Raw genomic sequence first — 18,820 nt, 5'->3', positions numbered from 1 at the left:
TGACATTATTTGTAACAATGCTGAGTTTTTTTCTGGAGCAAAAAGGGTCTTGGGGGCTCCCGAGTGGTGCAAACCCGGGTTTGATCCCAGGCTGTGTCACAACTGACCGAGCAAAAAGGGTCTTGGGGGCTCCTGAGTGGTGCAAACCCGGGTTTGATCCCAGGCTGTGTCACAACTGACCGAGCAAAAAGGGTCTTAGGGGCTCCTGAGTGGAGCAGTGGTCTAAGGGATTGTTTGAGGTGTCACTACAGACCTGGGTTTGATCCCAGGCTGTGTCACAACTGACCGTGACCAGGAGTCCCATAGGCCTAGCGTCGTCCGGGTTAGTGGAGGGTTTGACCGGGGGGGACTTTAGTTTGCTTATCGCGTTCTAGCGACTCCTTACTGCGGGCCGGGCACCTGCAGGCTGACTTCGGTAGTCAGTTGAATGGTGTTTCCTTCGACACATTGGTGTGGCTGGGTTAAATGGGCGGGGGTTAAGAAGCTAATTTCGGCAAGTCATGTTTCGGGGGACGCATTTCTCGACCTTCGCCGCTCCCGAGCCCGTTGGGGAGTTGCAGCTATGAGACAAGATCGGAATTGGAAATGATGAAATTGGGGTGAGAAAGGGGGTTAGAACGAGAGCGAGAGAAAAAAGGGGCGTCTATACGGCTGAATTCTGTCCGGGCCCTGGGCAAGAAAATTTGAGGCCCCCATCTTGGCGGTTAAGAAAACATTTAGCGGTTTTAAAGCTAATTTCCTGCAATTCTACGCATTTTGACATGGCTAATGTTGTGTTCTTATGCTCCAAACATATTAACAAAATCAATGACGGTCTGATTGTCTAGTTTTTATTTTGGTGATTGGAAGTTCTCAAAGATGATTGTTTATTATAGGCTATTAAAAAAAATTACAGACCTCTACATGCTTTGTAAGTAGGAAAACCTGCAAAATCGGCAGTGTATCAAATACTTGTTCTCCCCACTGTATATCCATTTTGTATTTGGTTTAGTTGTTTTAGTTTACACTGAAAGCGTTTTAACATCCCAAATAGTTTTTGAACCACTGCTGTAGAGGATGGGAGGAGAAAACGAACCATGTCCAAGTTAAAGGGCTACTTTGGGAATTTAACAATGAGGCCCTTCTATCTATGTCCCCAGAGTGAGATTAACTTGTGGATACCATTTTTATGTCTCTGTGTCCAGTATGAAGGAAGTTAGAGCTAACTAGCGGCAGATACCCATAGACTTCCAGTCATTTCGCTAACGCTAGTTAGCAACTTCCTTCAAACTGCACGCGGAGACATAAAAGTGATATCAGTGAGTTCATCTGACTCCCTTTAACTCCAGCTGCTACTCACTTATTGGTTGTTTCATATGCAGTATTGACTATATTGATGAGTTTATTAGCAGTGGTGATTTTTCATCTGTCTCTCTGGACATTAAAAATAAACATGGGTTCTCTGGCTGACTGCCATCGCTTCTGCAGTGCATTGTGGTCCTTCCTGTGTCAGCTGGGGAATGACCTGTACAGAAGAGACCAGAGGGTCAACAGGAAGTTGGATACATCTGCCTAGTCAGGTTCTCACTCTTCTCTCCCTCCTTCCCTCTCTCCCATCTCCCTTCACTCTCCCATATCTCTCCCCTCTCTCTATCTTTCCCTCTCACTCTGCCTCTCCCTGTAGGCAAGGCATTTGTTCCCAAGCAGCGGCCTATCGAGTCTCGTCAGGAAGATGTAACGACCCTTGACCCTGAACTAGAAGAGGCCCTGTCCAGTGCTACCGACACTGAGCTCTGTGACCTGGCAGGTAAGGGGGAGGGGGTAGGTAGGTTGTCTTCTTAGGAACAGAGACACACACAGCCTCTCTCTTTCTCTCTCTCTCTCTCTCTGCGTTAGAAAGATCTGTGTATCTTACTGTCTCCAGTCTCTCTAAGGACCGCTAAATGCTAAATACAGGAGTCTTTCATACACACTGTCAGCCAGGCTTGTCCCATGGTACACACACACACACACACACACACACACACACACACACACACACACACACACACACTAAGCCTGTTGTTGTGTGTGTGTGTCCACAGCGATCCTAGGTGTCCATACCCTGGTGACCAGCACCCAGAGCTACGATGGAACCAGCAGTAAAGACGGAGGATACAACAGTGAGTACACAACCGCAAAGCAACCATAACACAACCACAATGTAACCATAACACAACCACAATGTAACCACAATGTAACCATAACACAACCGCAAAGCAACCACAACACAACCATAACACAACCGCAAAGCAACCACAACACAACCATAACACAACCGCAAAGCAACCATAACACAACCGCAAAGCAACCATAACACAACCGCAAAGCAATCATAACACAACCGCAAAGCAACCATAACACAACCGCAAAGCAACCATAACACAACCGCAAAGCAACCATAACACAACCGCAAAGCAACCATAACACAACCGCAAAGCAACCATAACACAACCGCAAAGCAACCACAACACAACCGCAATGTAACCACAACACAACTGCAATGTAACCACAACACAACCACAATGTAACCATAACACAAACACAATGTAACCACAACACAACCACAATGTAACCACAACACAACCACAATGTAACCACAACACAACCACAATGTAACCACAACCACAATGTAACCACAACCACAATGTAACCACAACCACAATGTAACCACAACCACAATGTAACCACAACCACAATGTAACCACAATGTAACCACAACACAACCACAATGTAACCACAACGCAACCACAATGTAACCACAACGCAACCACAATGTAACCACAACGCAACCACAATGTAACCACAACGCAACCACAATGTAACCACAACGCAACCACAATGTAACCACAACGCAACCACAATGTAACCACAACGCAACCACAATGTAACCACAACGCAACCACAATGTAACCACAATGTAACCACAACGCAACCACAATGTAACCACAACGCAACCACAATGTAACCACAATGTAACCACAATGCAACCACAACGCAACCACAACGTAACCACAATGTAACCACAACCACAATGTAACCACAACACAACCGCAACGTAACCGCAACGTAACCACAATGTGACCGCAACACGACCGCAATGTAACCTTAACACGACCGCAATGTAACCACAACGCAACCGCAATGCAACCATAACACAACCGCAATGTAACCACAACGTAAACACAACGTAACCGCTACACTACTAACCCCAACATAACCAGTGTTATATTTGCTCTTGGTTACATCTGGTTGTTTAGTGACTACAGTCCTCCTATATACATAAGTGTAATTGATGAATATATTTCTCACCAGACGTGGTGAAGGGGGAGAAGATGACCCCAGTGTTTGATGAATATATTTCTCACCAGACGTGGTGAAGGGGAGAAGATGACCCCAGTGTTTGATGAATATATTTCTCACCAGACGTGGTGAAGGGGGAGAAGATGTAACCCCAGTGTTTGATGAATATATTTCTCACCAGACGTGGTGAAGGGGGAGAAGATGTAACCCCAGTGTTTGATGAATACTGATGAATATATTTCTCACCAGACGTGGTGAAGGGGGAGAATGTGACCCCAGTGTTTGATGAATATATTTCTCACCAGACGTGGTGAAGGGGGAGAAGATGACCCCAGTGTTTGATGAATATATTTCTCACCAGACGTGGTGAAGGGGGAGAAGATGACCCCAGTGTTTGATGAATATATTTCTCACCAGACGTGGTGAAGGGGAGAAGATGACCCCAGTGTTTGATGAATATATTTCTCGCCAGACGTGGTGAAGGGGAGAAGATGACCCCAGTGATTGATGAATATATTTCTCACCAGACGTGGTGAAGGGGAGAAGATGACCCCAGTGTTTGATGAATATATTTCTCACCAGACGTGGTAAAGGGGGAGAAGATGACCCCAGTGTTTGATGAATATATTTCTCACCAGACGTGGTGAAGGGGGAGAAGATGACCCCAGTGTTTGATGAATATATTTCTCACCAGACGTGGTGAAGGGGGAGAAGGTGACCCCAGTGTTTGATGAATATATTTCTCACCAGACGTGGTGAAGGGGGAGAAGATGACCCCAGTGTTTGATGAATATATTTCTCACCAGACGTGGTGAAGGGGAGAAGATGACCCCAGTGTTTGATGAATATATTTCTCACCAGACGTGGTGAAGGGGGAGAAGGTGACCCCAGTGTTTGATGAATATATTTCTCACCAGACGTGGTGAAGGGGGAGAATATGACCCCAGTGTTTGATGAATATATTTCTCACCAGACGTGGTGAAGGGGGAGAAGGTGACCCCAGTGTTTGATGAATATATTTCTCACCAGACGTGGTGAAGGGGAGAAGATGACCCCAGTGTTTGATGAATATATTTCTCACCAGACGTGGTGAAGGGGAGAAGATGACCCCAGTGTTTGATGAATATATTTCTCACCAGACGTGGTGAAGGGGGAGAAGATGACCCCAGTGGTTGATGAATATATTTCTCACCAGACGTGGTGAAGGGGGAGAAGATGACCCCAGTGGTTGATGAATATATTTCTCACCAGACGTGGTGAAGGGGGAGAAGATGACCCCAGTGTTTGATGAGCCTCCTAACCCCACCAACGTAGACGACACTCTGCAGAGGATAAAAAACAATGACGCTGCGCTGACGGAGGTTAACCTCAACAACATCAAGGTACGTACGCACACACACACACACACACACACACACACACACATGCTCGCACACATGCTCGCACACACACACACACATGCTCGCAGACACACACACACACACACACATGCTCGCAGACACACACACACACACACACACACACACATGCTCAGACACACACACAAACACACACACACATATATATATATATAACTCACTGACACACACACAATGAGACCAGATGTGATTCCCCTGTATTTTCCTGGTGTTCCAGAACATTCCCATTCCCACGCTGAAGGAGTTTGCCAAGGCCATGGAGAGGAACACACACGTCAAGAAGTTCAGCCTGGCCGCCACGCGGAGCAACGACCCCATCGCTGTGGTGGGTGTCTCTCTGTCTGTCTGTCTGTCTCTGTCTGTCTGTCTGTCTGTGGGTGTCTGTCTGTCTGCCTGTCTGTCTGCCTGTCTGTGGGTGTCTGTCTGTCTGTGGGTGTCTGTCTGTCTGTGGGTGTCTGTCTGTCTGTGGGTGCCTGTCTGTCTGTGGGTGTCTGTCTGTCTGTGGGTGCCTGTCTGTCTGTGGGTGCCTGTCTGTCTGTCTGTTTGTCTGTGGGTGTCTGTCTGTCTGTGGGTGTCTGTCTGTCTGTGGGTGTCTGTCTGTCTGTGGGTGCCTGTCTGTCTGTGGGTGCCTGTCTGCGGGTGTCTGTGGGTGCCTGTCTGTCTGTGGGTGCCTGTCTGTCTGTCTGTCTGTCTGTGGGTGCATGTCTGTCTGTGGGTGCCTGTCTGGGTGCCTGTCTGTCTGTATCTGTCTGCGTGTCTGCCTGTGGGTAGGGCAGAAGTGTGTGCAGGTTTTTGCTCCAACCCACTCCTAACTCCTCCCCCAGGCGATGAGTGAGATGCTGAAGGAGAACAAGTGGTTGCGGAGTCTCAACCTGGAGTCTAACTTCATCACCAGCGCTGGTGCTGCCGCCCTGGTGGACGCTCTCCGAGACAACGACACACTGACGGAGATCAAGATAGACAACCAGGTCACACACATCACACTAACTATACACACACATCACACACATCACACACACACATCACACACATCACACACACACACATCACACTAACTATACACACACATCACACATCACACACATCACACACACACACATCACACACACACACACATGGAGATCAAGATAGACAACCAGGTAACACACAACACACTAACTATACACACACACACACACATCACACTGAGATCAAGATAGACAACTAGGTCACACACACATCACACACACACACATCACACTGAGATCAAGATAGACAACCAGGTAACACACATCACACTAAATATACACACACACACACACACACACACACATCACACTGAGATCAAGATAGACAACCAGGTAACACACACACATCACACTAACTCACTACAGGGGTTTTTCAGCCTCTGTCCAATTCTTCAGGTAAAAATAAAATATAACCAGAGCAGAAGATCATCTAACAGTCACCGACAATAACGTCAGGGAGAATCTAAAATTCAAAAACATTTGTCGTGATGTGGTGCCCCCATTCATTTAGTGAGAACGTTTAAGTCACTGTGTGTGTGTGGTTGTTGACGGTTGTGTGTGGTTCTTGACGGTTGTGTGTGTGTGTGTGTCTCAACAGAGGCAGCAGCTGGGGACTTCAGTAGAGATGGAGATGGCTAAGATGCTGGAGGACAACAACAGCATAGTGAAGTTTGGCTACCACTTCTGTCAGCAAGGCCCACGGGCTAGAGCTGCTGCTGCTATCACCAAGAACAATGACCTGAGTAAGAACACACACACACACACACACACACACACACACACACACACACACACACACACACACACACACAGGTTAATTTGATGGAATGAAATTTGCATGTGTTTGAAAACATATACTGCTACCTGAACGTTTTACTGCATATTATGAGGCGTGTCATATCTTGCTTCAAAGTAGCCTAGCCAAAATCAGACCATATCTGTGGAGGATTTTTTTTATTTGTATAACTTTCTTTCGTTGTCCAGTAGCCAAAGGCACAATCCTAGTCATATTAGCGACACGTGATAGTTGTTGATAATCCTAGTCATATTAGCGACCCGTGATAGTTGTTGATAATCCTAGTCATATTAGCGACCCGTGGTAGTTGTTGACAATCCTGGTCATATTAGCGACCCGTGATAGTTGTTGATAATCCTGGTCATATTAGCAACACGTGATAGTTGTTCACAATCCTGGTCATATTAGCGACCCGTGGTAGTTGTTGATAATCCTAGTCATATTAGCATATTAGATCTTTCCTCTTTCTAAATTTCTAACTGATATTTTCGTCTTGTTGACTAGTGATTTAGCTGTTCGTCACTCGTCTTGTTGACTAGTGATTTAGCTGTTCGTCACTCGTCTTGTTGACTAGTGATTTAGCTGTTCGTTACTCGTCTTGTTGGCTAGTGATTTAGCTGTCCGTTACTCGTCTTGTCGACTAGTGATTTAGCTGTTCGTTACTCGTCTTGTTGACTAGTGATTTAGCTGTTCGTCACTCGTCTTGTTGACTAGTGATTTAGCTGTTCGTCACTCGTCTTGTTGACTAGTGATTTAGCTGTTCGTCACTCGTCTTGTTGACTAGTGATTTAGCTGTTCGTCACTCGTCTTGTTGACTAGTGATTTAGCTGTTCATTACTCGTCTTGTTGGCTAGTGATTTAGCTGTCCGTTACTCGTCTTGTTGGCTAGTGATTTAGCTGTTCATTACTCGTCTTGTTGGCTAGTGATTTAGCTGTCCGTTACTCGTCTTGTTGACTAGTGATTTAGCTGTTTGTTACTCGTCTTGTTGACTAGTGATTTAGCTGTCTGTTACTCGTCTTGTTGGCTAGTGATTTAGCTGTTCATTACTCGTCTTGTTGGCTAGTGATTTAGCTGTCCGTTACTCGTCTTGTTGACTAGTGATTTAGCTGTTTGTTACTCGTCTTGTTGACTAGTGATTTAGCTGTTCATTACTCGTCTTGTTGGCTAGTGATTTAGCTGTTTGTTACTCGTCTTGTTGACTAGTGATTTAGCTGTCCGTTACTCGTCTTGTTGGCTGAGGAAAAGTAAACATGGACAGTTATTCTAACATGTTCAAAGTGCACATCAGAATTCAGTAAGAAGTACCGCACATCGATGGGTCCTCGACTTGTTCTGTTAATATGAATGACCTCATTCTAAATGTGATTTCTATCCTTCTTCATTAGCATAAGGCTGGTTTGACTATCCGTTAGCATAAGGCTGGTTTGACTATCTGTTAGCATAAGGCTGGTTTGACTATCTGTTAGCATAAGGCTGGTTTGACTATCTGTTAGCATACGGCTGGTTTGACTATCTGTTAGCATAAGGCTGGTTTGACTATCCGTTAGCATAAGGCTGGTTTGACTATCCGTTAGCATAAGGCTGGTTTGACTATCCGTTAGCATAAGGCTGGTTTGACTATCCGTTAGCATAAGGCTGGTTTGACTATCCGTTAGCATAAGGCTGGTTTGACTATCCGTTAGCATAAGGCTGGTTTGACTATCCGTTAGCATAAGGCTGGTTTGACTATCCGTTAGCATAAGGCTGGTTTGACTATCTGTTAGCATAAGGCTGGTTTGACGCTCCGTTAGCATAAGGCTGGTTTGACTATCGGTTAGCATAAGGCTGGTTTGACTATCGGTTAGCATAAGGCTGGTTTGACTATCGGTTAGCATAAGGCTGGTTTGACTCTCCGTTAGCATAAGGCTGGTTTGACTCTCCGTTAGCATAAGGCTGGTTTGACCCTCCGTTAGCATAAGGCTAGTTTTACTCTGACGTGGGCTTGTATGCACTTTAAAATCATAGGGTTGGACTATCTTCTGTCTCTTCTGACCAGCACGGGACTGTTTTAGGATTGTTTGATCACCATGTTGTCTGCTGTGTTTTGATCAAGCCTCTATCTATCTATCTCACTGTACAATTCCTCCTTGTCCTCTTCTCCTTTCCTCTTCCTGTCTTCTCTCCAGTCCGCAAGAGGCGAGTGGAGGGGGACCAGTAAGGGGCGGAGCCTGTCCTGTCTCCCAGCCTGTCCCGTCGTCTCATCTCGCCGTATGGAATACATTTTTCAACCAATCCCCTGGTCTCATCTCACCGTGGCGTGCGTGTGGACGTTGTGCCAAAACCCGGAGCAAGGCGCCCTCAACCAGACAGGGACTGAGTCACAAATGGCACCCTTGTTCCCTACGTAGTGTACTACTTTTGACCAGAGCCCTAGGGGCTGTGATCGTGTACTATAGAGAATAGGGTTCCATTTGAGACTCAGCTAACATCATCTATCTGAGAAGAAGATACATAACTGGAATAACCCTCTCCTCTAGTACCTACATATCTATACATACATGTTGTTATTATTATTATTATTGTTTATTATACTATTGTTAGAACTACAGCTGTACATCTTATTGTTGAGTTTTTTTCAGTTCATTTCAGGCGCTTTTTTTCTTTTCTCTGAATGATTTATTTTCTGTTTTTTTTTACTGTGTTTAGAGCAACATGAACAGTACTGTAACCTAACCAAGTAACCATGGGTTTAAACATACTATCCTCTGACCTCTAACCCCTACAGTGGTACGGGACAGGCCTCCCTAGCTAGACTGCTGTATCTCTTGGTTCTGAAAGCTCTTGGTTCTGATCTGTAGATCGGTGCTTCCTAGACAGTGGGAAGAGAGAGTCAGGACCCACTGGTCACCTCTAGCAGACTGGTTCACCTGGTAGGCCTGTCTGTTTAGCCTGCTGGGGTTGATGTGGTGGGTTGTCCTGGTAGGGCTGTCTGTTAACCTCCTGGGGTGGATGTGGTGGGTTGTCCTGGTAGGGCTGTCTGTTAACCTCCTGGGGTGGATGTGGTGGGTTGTCCTGGTAGGGCTGTCTGTTAACCTCCTGGGGTGGATGTGGTGGGTTGTCCTGGTAGGGCTGTCTGTTAACCTCCTGGGGTGGATGTGGTGGGTTGTCCTGGTAGGGCTGTCTGTTAACCTCCTGGGGTGGATGTGGTGGGTTGTCCTGGTAGGGCTGTCTGTTAACCTCCTGGGGTGGATGTGGTGGGTTGTCCTGGTAGGCCTGTCTGTTAACCTCCTGGGGTTGATGTGGTGGGTTGTCCTGGTAGGGCTGTCTGTTAACCTCCTGGGGTTGATGTGGTGGGTTGTCCTGGTAGGCCTGTCTGTTTACCTCCTGGGGTTGATGTGGTGGGTTGTTCTGGTAGGGCTGTCTGTTAACCTCCTGGGGTTGATGTGGTGGGTTGTGTCGTGGAAAATCATTTTCAAATACAACGCTTACCAGAACTTTTAAAATCAAACATGCTCTTTATTACAACTGTACAGCCCACTGGCATGTCCCCGCGGAACACACCCCGCGGAACACACCCCGGTTCCAACATTTATACATAAATAGCATATGGGTCCACCCCATATGCAAATAAGCATACCTCCCCCAATTCTTCCTGCCATCCTTATCTTTTTAGTTCAGGCTTCCTGCTTGTTCACGCCTACTAACGCCCATTATCTGCTTTCAGTTAAATTATAATAGTGGCCAGACCCATGCTTGTCTTAAAAATAATATATGTCCATCTACCCTCTAGGCCTATGACTCAACCCTGTATTTAATTCAATGCCCCAGCATGTTCTCTGGTATGTCCTTATTGGAATTGGCAGACTCTATGTCTCTTCTTGTCATTAGTGTCCAGTTGCCTTAAGCATATTTCTCTGGTATGTGTGCTTTTAGTGGAATGTGTAGACTATAAGTCTAGTGTGTCCAATTATTTTAGGTGCCCATGTGTCTGGTCAGTCTGTCAGCACAATGGAGAAAATAAGAGGGCCAGAACGTCCCTTAGTATATCTCCATTACCACAGTCTCATGATAAATGTGAACATGTGGTTCGTTACTTTAATGTTCAGCTGTCTTATGTCTTTATATTTTATCCATGTGTTTTATGTTACTACTACAATCCCCCCTCTGGGGCTATTTAGCCACATAAATGATACAAATAAGACTTTGGGATAGTAAATTAAAATACCTATGATAAACAAGAAAATACAAAAAATAAAAACAAAGTGAAGCATATAAACCAACTAGACCAAACATCTCCAATGTGAAATAGGAGTAAAAGATCCAATCAGAAACATTAAAGAAAACCAACTAGACCAAACATCTCCAATATTCATAAGAGTAAAAGATCAAATTTGGTATAAAAATATAATTAATCCATTCTAAGTTCATATTTGGTGTTATCCACAAAAATATAGATTCAAATCCTGATTTAACCTCATCTCTGGCCTTGAAATCCCTAGGTAGACCTCTAAGCAGTCCAATTGCATTAAGGTATACCTCAGGATCCTTATCATAAGCCATTTTAACTCTAGGTTTAACATAGTCATCATGGAGTGATTCAATAATAGTAACCTATTTAATTGCTCTAACTAAGGCACAAGGACCAATCCATCCATCAGGCAATACATTCAACAGTTAGTTTTTTTCCACACATCCAGAAACTATCAGCAATACCTCTGTCTTGATTTTTCAACATAGTAAGAGATGGCGCAACCTGAGTTATGTAACTACACAACCCTTTTCTATTCATAATCAATCCTTTATCATTACTTTTACGAACTCCCGCATTCTCTAGCACCCAAATAGTATCACATTCTACAGTGGTGTTTCCTACATCAATTCCTTCAGTGTGGTGTCTGTAAAAACATTCATATTTTCCTTTAACCACAGTACTTCTGTCTAACTGGGGTCCATTTAATTCAGTTCTAATTTCATAGGCAGCACAATCATTGTCTCCCAACTTAGTCTCGTTTAACATGGCTCTGCCTCTAGTGCTCCCTTGATCAATCCTACATTCAATGTCACACAAGGAAATAGAATACTTTCTATTGGTACAATGGTCATTTTTCCAATTTACACAGTTTTTAAATGATGCTGGTTCAGAGACTATTAAAAGATCAGACAAAGGTGATTTTCTACACAAAATACAATTGTCCATTCTGTGTTTGTTTGCCATAGACTTAACCCATTTGTACCACTCGTTCTTCACTACTTCTTCTCGTGTGCTGTCCTTGAGTGGTTCTAATATATCTAATTCTGTCGCTTTTTCAATGTTCTTATCTTGAGGTAGATCATTAGAGTTTATCAGAAAGTTCCAAATGTCAGTAAAAAACTCTCCTGACTGATGTCTCAGGTTGCTTTGTTGGCACGGTGGTCTGCTTGGTAAGGGCAGTCGATGTCATCTAGTGGTAACTACTGTGGTCGTCACAGCAGCCGCCACCCTTGTTGTTGTCACAGGTTCTTCCTGTTCAGGTGCAGGGGTAGGTCTTCACCTTCCACTGGTTCAATCTTGTTCATGATGAGCACCTACTCGTCTTTTTCTTTGATTCATGTCAGGTCACATCCTTTCGGGTCCCAAACGACTTCTCCCTTTGTTTGGTGATGTGTCCATCCACAGAGTGCAATCTCCGATAAGGGTTTGATCCTTATGATTGAGATAGACTTCAGTTCTCCTGCTTCTGTTATACATTGAGGTGGAACATAGATTCTAACCTTGTCAGTCTTTTTGGATTGTTCGGCTGATTTCATTCTTCTCTTCCTGCTCCCACCATACATCTTGATTGTGCATTAGTCTGTTGTTTCTATACTAGCATTCACTGTTGCTTCTGTTATGTCAATGTCATTATTCTTTTGTTGTTCTAACATCAATTGTCTGTAAAGGAGGCCATTCAAAAATTTAAAAGTCAATTGTGGGGTAATCCCCATTTTCTTCAGCTTGCGGGACTTTTCCTCCTCTTTCTTCACCTGAAGCTCCCTCCTCAGGCCGGACTTAGCTTCCATCTGGAAGGGTTTCAATTTTAGGAAAGAAACGTTCTTATTCTGTTCCTTGTGAGGCCTCTCCTCCTCTTCTGGGTGCATTAGTCGGTGCACGTGTCATATTTTGGCTTTCACTTGATTTACTGTTTTCTTGGCTCCTCCCTGGCATCTCAATCGTTTCCGCTGCTCCTGCTCCCTCCAGGCTCCCTCCTGGTGAATCAGCATCCTCAGTGTCCTCATCTTTATGTGGTTGTATCCTTCTCTCTGTTGGGACTCAGCTGCAGTGGTTCAGATGGTACCACGTCTGGCTTCTTTTCACTTGGACGGCCGTTCTTGTTGCTTTGGCCACCTCATAGGGTCCATCTCTCCTCGGTTGATCCCACTTCCTCCGGATCCCTCCAACGTGGACTAGATCTCCTGGTACCACTGAGAGAGGTCCTTCTGGTCCCCTTGGATCATCAGACGCAGAACCTCTCATCCTGGTTCAGGTTTCTGCCTACTTTCTGTGAAGCATTCATACTTAGAGACTTATGGCCTCTGTTCTAAGATTGCACCATACATCCTCTTACTTCCATCACTCATCACACAACAAACAGACAGTCCAGCTGAAGCTGGCGAACCCCTCTCCTTCTGGTTTCCTAAACATAAGACTTGGAAAACAACAGACAAAACATAACAGCATTGACAATGTTATGTGTTATGCATAAATATATTCATGCAAACTGAAATCTGAGACCATGACAATTCCCACTCTCTCTTTACCTGACTCTATGCCTCCAGGATACTTTTCTGCTGGACTCCACAAAAATAAAAGCCCTAAAAAGCTTCCTCATGCTTCCACCCAGTCTTCCCCTTTCGGCCACAGGTTCTGAGAGGTGTTCCCAAATCATGTCATTTTTACTTAGTTTCCCATCTACTCCATTTCAACTGATAATCATGTGCATAACCTACAATTAACATTCTCTCTTCTTGAATTAATTCAACACTGTATATGCTTTCATATCAATCCCTTTAACATGTTTGTTTAGAGTATAATATCCTATTATCCATTCTCTTTCACATGATGTATTAAAAATAAAACAAGTAGCCTCCAAACTCAACCCAGTATGTCTATAGTGGAATCTAATCTCTCTCTCTTTCTCTCTCTGATTCCACATCCTCTGTCATGGTGTTTTCAAGCTCACCCATTATTCAGCTGGACCTTACTTCTCGTGAGACTTATGCACCCACCAAAGAGAGACATAAAGAACTTTACCACTGCAGTGTTGTAAGAAGTATACCACCAGCCTGGTGTATCTTGATGTACACTCAATCTCCAGAATGCAGCCCAAGCCCTTCCATTTCTGGCTGTTTTTCCTGAGGACATACACACTAACACATGGGTTATTCCCTGACAACAGACTTCCTTCTTATAGCAAGATCACTAAATCTTAATTTTTAATAACAGCCCTATGTAAACATTCTGCCTCAATACCTGGCCTCCTGCCACAGAAATATTCATAATGATAGTTAAATGATGGTCCCTACGGCAACTGCTGTAAAATAACATGTAATCAGTCAAGCGTCTTCCAGTTGGAAGAATATCCAATCCTAACAAAACTATGTCATAAGTTTCTTAAACTTTTGCTCTAATGTTCAAAATGCCACCACTTATTCTTTTTACCATATCTTTAGATATGTGAATTGTTCTATTTACTTTTAGAATTGTCCCTATATTTTACACAGCCAGCTGTCTTTCCTTTTCTGTGAATTATCTCTATTTTTATACATATTTCTAGAAATAACACCCCTTTACTACCATTACCTTCATTTATAAGTCCCCTAACCCATAACTGCCATTGTTTGATACATACTTAAAACATCCTTAAGTCAATTTAAAATAGATATCATTCCCTCCTGAGGAACATATTCACAACCTTATGTTCCTCAAAACAAATAAATTGACCAAACGAGAAAAAGAGAAAAAATAAATTATAATAATTGCACATTTGCAATATTACCACTATTTTTAATGTAATGGAAAACGTCCATCCGTTTCATTATATGCCAATGTTATTGTTGGTCTCTGTCTTCTTCATCCTTGGGTAACATTGCACAACAGAATACCTTTTTATTCCATTATTTTATAAAAGTTTTATCATTACAATTCCAATGATATTATAAAACAAAATAAACAAAAAACCTTATCTAATCCTCTGTAAGTTGTCAACCTCCTTGTCTCAGGAGTATTTTCCAGAGTGGCCCTAGGCCTATTAAATTTAAACAGTGCTATATCTAAATAACTAAACAGTTATTTTGAAATACTTTTCCCAATCCAATATTCAGGATAACAGTCCTTAGTGTTTACTTTAACTCAAATTTGACCTTATCTATTCAATACACAACATCCCTTTAATAATTAACATTTATACTAAACACTTGTATTACCAGTACTATCTATTTTCCCAATAGCCCTTTTGTCTCAGTTTCTCTCATGAGTGGCCTGATAATAAAAAAATCAGTACCCCAATAACCTTAAGTCATTATTCTCCCAACAAATATAACATAATTTCAGCATGTCTTTTTTTTTTTTTAGATACAGTTCACAGGTCATCAGACACAGTTGTCCCTCACTATTCAGTCGATTAGGGCGGGTATGAGCTCCACACCCACTAGTGGTGATATTCTCTCCCATGCCCTAAAGCATTCTGACGTCACCTTTCATGACAACTCCCTTATTCTACTGGTGATCTCTCAGATAATTACAGATGATGTAGTTATCAACAAAACCCTTACAGAAACCCACACTCCAATAAACCCTTTAGAAAAACTTTCAACACTTTTTATATGCATAATGAACAAAACACATTTGTGTATTCCCCCAAAGACCATAACCCCAAAGAACTGATAGTTTTACCTATGAACCCATGTTATATCGAAAATAAAAATTAAAATAAACCTATTCGAATAACTTATTCAATTTAAGGGTACAACTCTTCATAATTTTCCCAGGGACATAATAGATTTTCAAAGTAATTATACAATTTGAATAGAGTCTGGTGTCTTAAACATTTTATAAGTATATCCCACCTGTTCCAACAATTTCCAGTAAAAGGTGATCAGTCTTTTACAAGAAATTCCTAGGATTCAGGGCATTTTGAGACCATTAATATGTTTCCACTCCCCCTTTCTTTAGGAGCAACTTAAATACATTTTTCAAAAACATGTTCATCCTTTTGCATACCCAATTTGAAACTGAATTGGAAAAAACCCTTCCAATAAACCTACTAATGTATATTCATTCCCAGTACATGGTGCACTTAGTAGTAAATCATAAGCCAATAATCGCAAAGGGACTGGACTCACTCATCCAGAACTCCATGTTTTAGCCTTATCCAGATATTTTTATTTTTAAAGCGGCTGACTTTAATTAACTGCTTTCCACAGTAATGCAGTCTCCAATGACATTGTTGACCAGAGAAGATTAAAAAACCCTTTTTTTCCCTTATTCTTTCTGGAAAAGAAAGTGTACATATTGTTAATATTCACAACGTTACCTTTTAGTCAGCAAACCAATAATTTTACTTATCCATAGATTTTATTCTAAAGCGTCTTTAACAGTTCCAGAGAATTGTGGTATAGAATGTCTAACAATTAAAATTCCATCGTTATTTTACTAGATGTCAAACGTGATCCAATACTTCTTCTTGACCACATATAAACTGTAATCTCTATGAAACACTCATTGTTCGCTCAGAGACTATACACCGACAAGTAAAAAATTCCATTCTCACTAACCTCAAACCAATTAGTTGTTTGTTATTTTGACAAGGAAATAAACTCTTGTATAGCGGCATTTCCTACTACCGCACTAAGTTCTAATGTCACATTACACTACCCGATATACCTATATCCAGAACAGAGAGCTATTTTCTTATTGGTTCTTAGATCTTGTCAATAGTTCTGCCAATCACCCGCACGTCTGCGAGGACTAGAGGAACCACACACACAACCTCATCGCAATGTATTTTCTGATGATAGAATGTTGACATCAGAACGCCTACAAATCGAGCTTCACATTTTGGTCCCATGCGACTATTTATTTATTTATTTTTCCTAAATACTCCCATGTATTTCTACACCTTTTATTTACTATTTTTCCGAGTTAGAGCCAATCTCCTTTCCAATTAATAATTCATTTGTCACATCACTTAATTTCTTTTATCGAAGCCTACTCTATACAGTACATACATTATTTCTGAATACTACAGCATCAACTCTACTCTGTCACAGGAGAGCTGCGCGCTCCCTCTCCTGGACGTTCTGCCTACATACACACACAACTCGTCTTTCCTTCCTAATCTTCTATTTTTACACAGATCTACTCATTTCTTACAACATTATCATTCATCCTTTTATGTTTCATCCGTTCATTCAATCCCTTTGTTTTTACCTCAAAACAACTCAGTCTTTCTTTATTGACTTAATTCACTTCCTTCTACATAAGCCTAGACTTCTACAATATGACGAGACTACTGTCTAATCGGATCAGCTTGTCTTCATATCCTATTCAACCCCCAATACTTTATCTTTTCTTCTATTCTTAGAGTAGTATTGTGGCGTGACCTACTGAATTACCAAACCCTGGTAGCTAGACAGAGCGGTTTTTTATTCGCAGGATTTCTTTTGCATTTGAACGCCGCACAATCGGGCCAACGTTTTTCCTGCACCTACTACTTCACTCATACAGTCCTCATTTCAGAGCGGAAACTATGAATATTTATTTAACTACTGATTTATGTTTTGACCGTATAAGTTACTTTTGCAGTTGAACGCCGCACAATCGGGCTAACGTTTTCCTACAACCTACTGTTTTATGCTTTGACTGTATAAGCTACTTTTGCAGTTGAACGCCGCACAATCGGGCTAACGTTTTCCTACAACCTACTGTTTTATGCTTTGACTGTATAAGCTACTTTTGCAGTTGAACGCCGCACAATCGGGCTAACGTTTTTCCTGCCTTCTAAATATTTCATCCGTTCAGTCCTTCTTTCAAAGCGGTAACCATGAAATATTAATTTAACTACTAAATATTCACCAACAGACCCTTCTGCCGCGCTGTGAATATCCCACCCAAGCAGACCTTTTCAAAAATGTTAACCAGCCATCTCAGCCAGATGCGCAAACAACCGCATCATTTAAGCTACACATTCGAACGGTCTGATCTGAACGAGCGCATGCATGCTCACTCTACATCTAACACAAGCAAAGTTCACAGCACCTATTCACTCAGTCTCTATACATGCGCATACATTTACATTTAATACCATTCCCCAAATTACACATACATGCAAATTCATTGAATTTAAAAGTTCTTTTGTATTTACTGGTTTCATTTTAGGAAATTTGAAAGAGAGACTTACGTGGCGCTCCTCTCGCTGAGACAGTATCTCTGGAGCAATCTTACACAAACATTTCAACTATTGTAAGAACTTGCTTACCGTCTAGTTGGGCGGCCACCTCTGTTTGTTTAGATTGTCCAAAGAACCCATCATCAGCCAAGAACGTCCCAGTCCCTATCAGCTCCTGGCTAGCTCGCCAAATATGTCGTGGAAAATCATTTTCAAATACAACGCTTACCAGAACTTTTAAAATCAAACATGCTCTTTATTACAACTGTACAGCCCACTGGCATGTCCCCGCGGAACACACCCCGCGGAACACACCCCGGTTCCAACATTTATACATAAATAGCATATGGGTCCACCCCATATGCAAATAAGCATACCTCCCCCAATTCTTCCTGCCATCCTTATCTTTTTAGTTCAGGCTTCCTGCTTGTTCACGCCTACTAACGCCCATTATCTGCTTTCAGTTAAATTATAATAGTGGCCAGACCCATGCTTGTCTTAAAAATAATATATGTCCATCTACCCTCTAGGCCTATGACTCAACCCTGTATTTAATTCAATGCCCCAGCATGTTCTCTGGTATGTCCTTATTGGAATTGGCAGACTCTATGTCTCTTCTTGTCATTAGTGTCCAGTTGCCTTAAGCATATTTCTCTGGTATGTGTGCTTTTAGTGGAATGTGTAGACTATAAGTCTAGTGTGTCCAATTATTTTAGGTGCCCATGTGTCTGGTCAGTCTGTCAGCACAATGGAGAAAATAAGAGGGCCAGAACGTCCCTTAGTATATCTCCATTACCACAGTCTCATGATAAATGTGAACATGTGGTTCGTTACTTTAATGTTCAGCTGTCTTATGTCTTTATATTTTATCCATGTGTTTTATGTTACTACTA

General features: G+C 42.5%; 1 protein-coding gene and 1 long non-coding RNA gene across 5 annotated transcripts in view; one reads left to right on the top strand and one right to left on the bottom strand.

Moving 5' to 3' along the window:
- Positions 1-9,030, top strand: part of tmod2 (tropomodulin 2) — a 51,480-nt gene extending 42,450 nt beyond the window's left edge. For all 4 annotated transcript variants that reach the window (XM_071400588.1, XM_071400587.1, XM_071400589.1 and 1 more), the window contains 7 exons: positions 1,664-1,786; positions 2,064-2,141; positions 4,573-4,703; positions 4,957-5,064; positions 5,564-5,707; positions 6,345-6,489; positions 8,709-9,030. In XM_071400588.1, coding sequence (XP_071256689.1) covers positions 1,664-1,786; positions 2,064-2,141; positions 4,573-4,703; positions 4,957-5,064; positions 5,564-5,707; positions 6,345-6,489; positions 8,709-8,740 — 761 coding nt within the window. In that variant the 3' untranslated portion in view covers positions 8,741-9,030. The remainder of the gene's footprint in view (positions 1-1,663; positions 1,787-2,063; positions 2,142-4,572; positions 4,704-4,956; positions 5,065-5,563; positions 5,708-6,344; positions 6,490-8,708) is intronic.
- A 615-nt stretch (positions 9,031-9,645) lies between these two features.
- LOC139575553 (uncharacterized) overlaps positions 9,646-18,820 on the bottom strand; it is a 10,403-nt gene continuing 1,228 nt past the window's right edge. The window contains exon 2 of the long non-coding RNA XR_011674974.1: positions 9,646-9,891. This is a non-coding gene — a long non-coding RNA (uncharacterized lncRNA). The remainder of the gene's footprint in view (positions 9,892-18,820) is intronic.

The sequence above is a fragment of the Salvelinus alpinus genome, chromosome 5 (genome assembly GCF_045679555.1).
Source record: "Salvelinus alpinus chromosome 5, SLU_Salpinus.1, whole genome shotgun sequence".
Lineage (NCBI taxonomy): Eukaryota > Metazoa > Chordata > Actinopteri > Salmoniformes > Salmonidae > Salvelinus > Salvelinus alpinus.
This window is presented reverse-complemented; position numbering and strand designations above follow the sequence as displayed.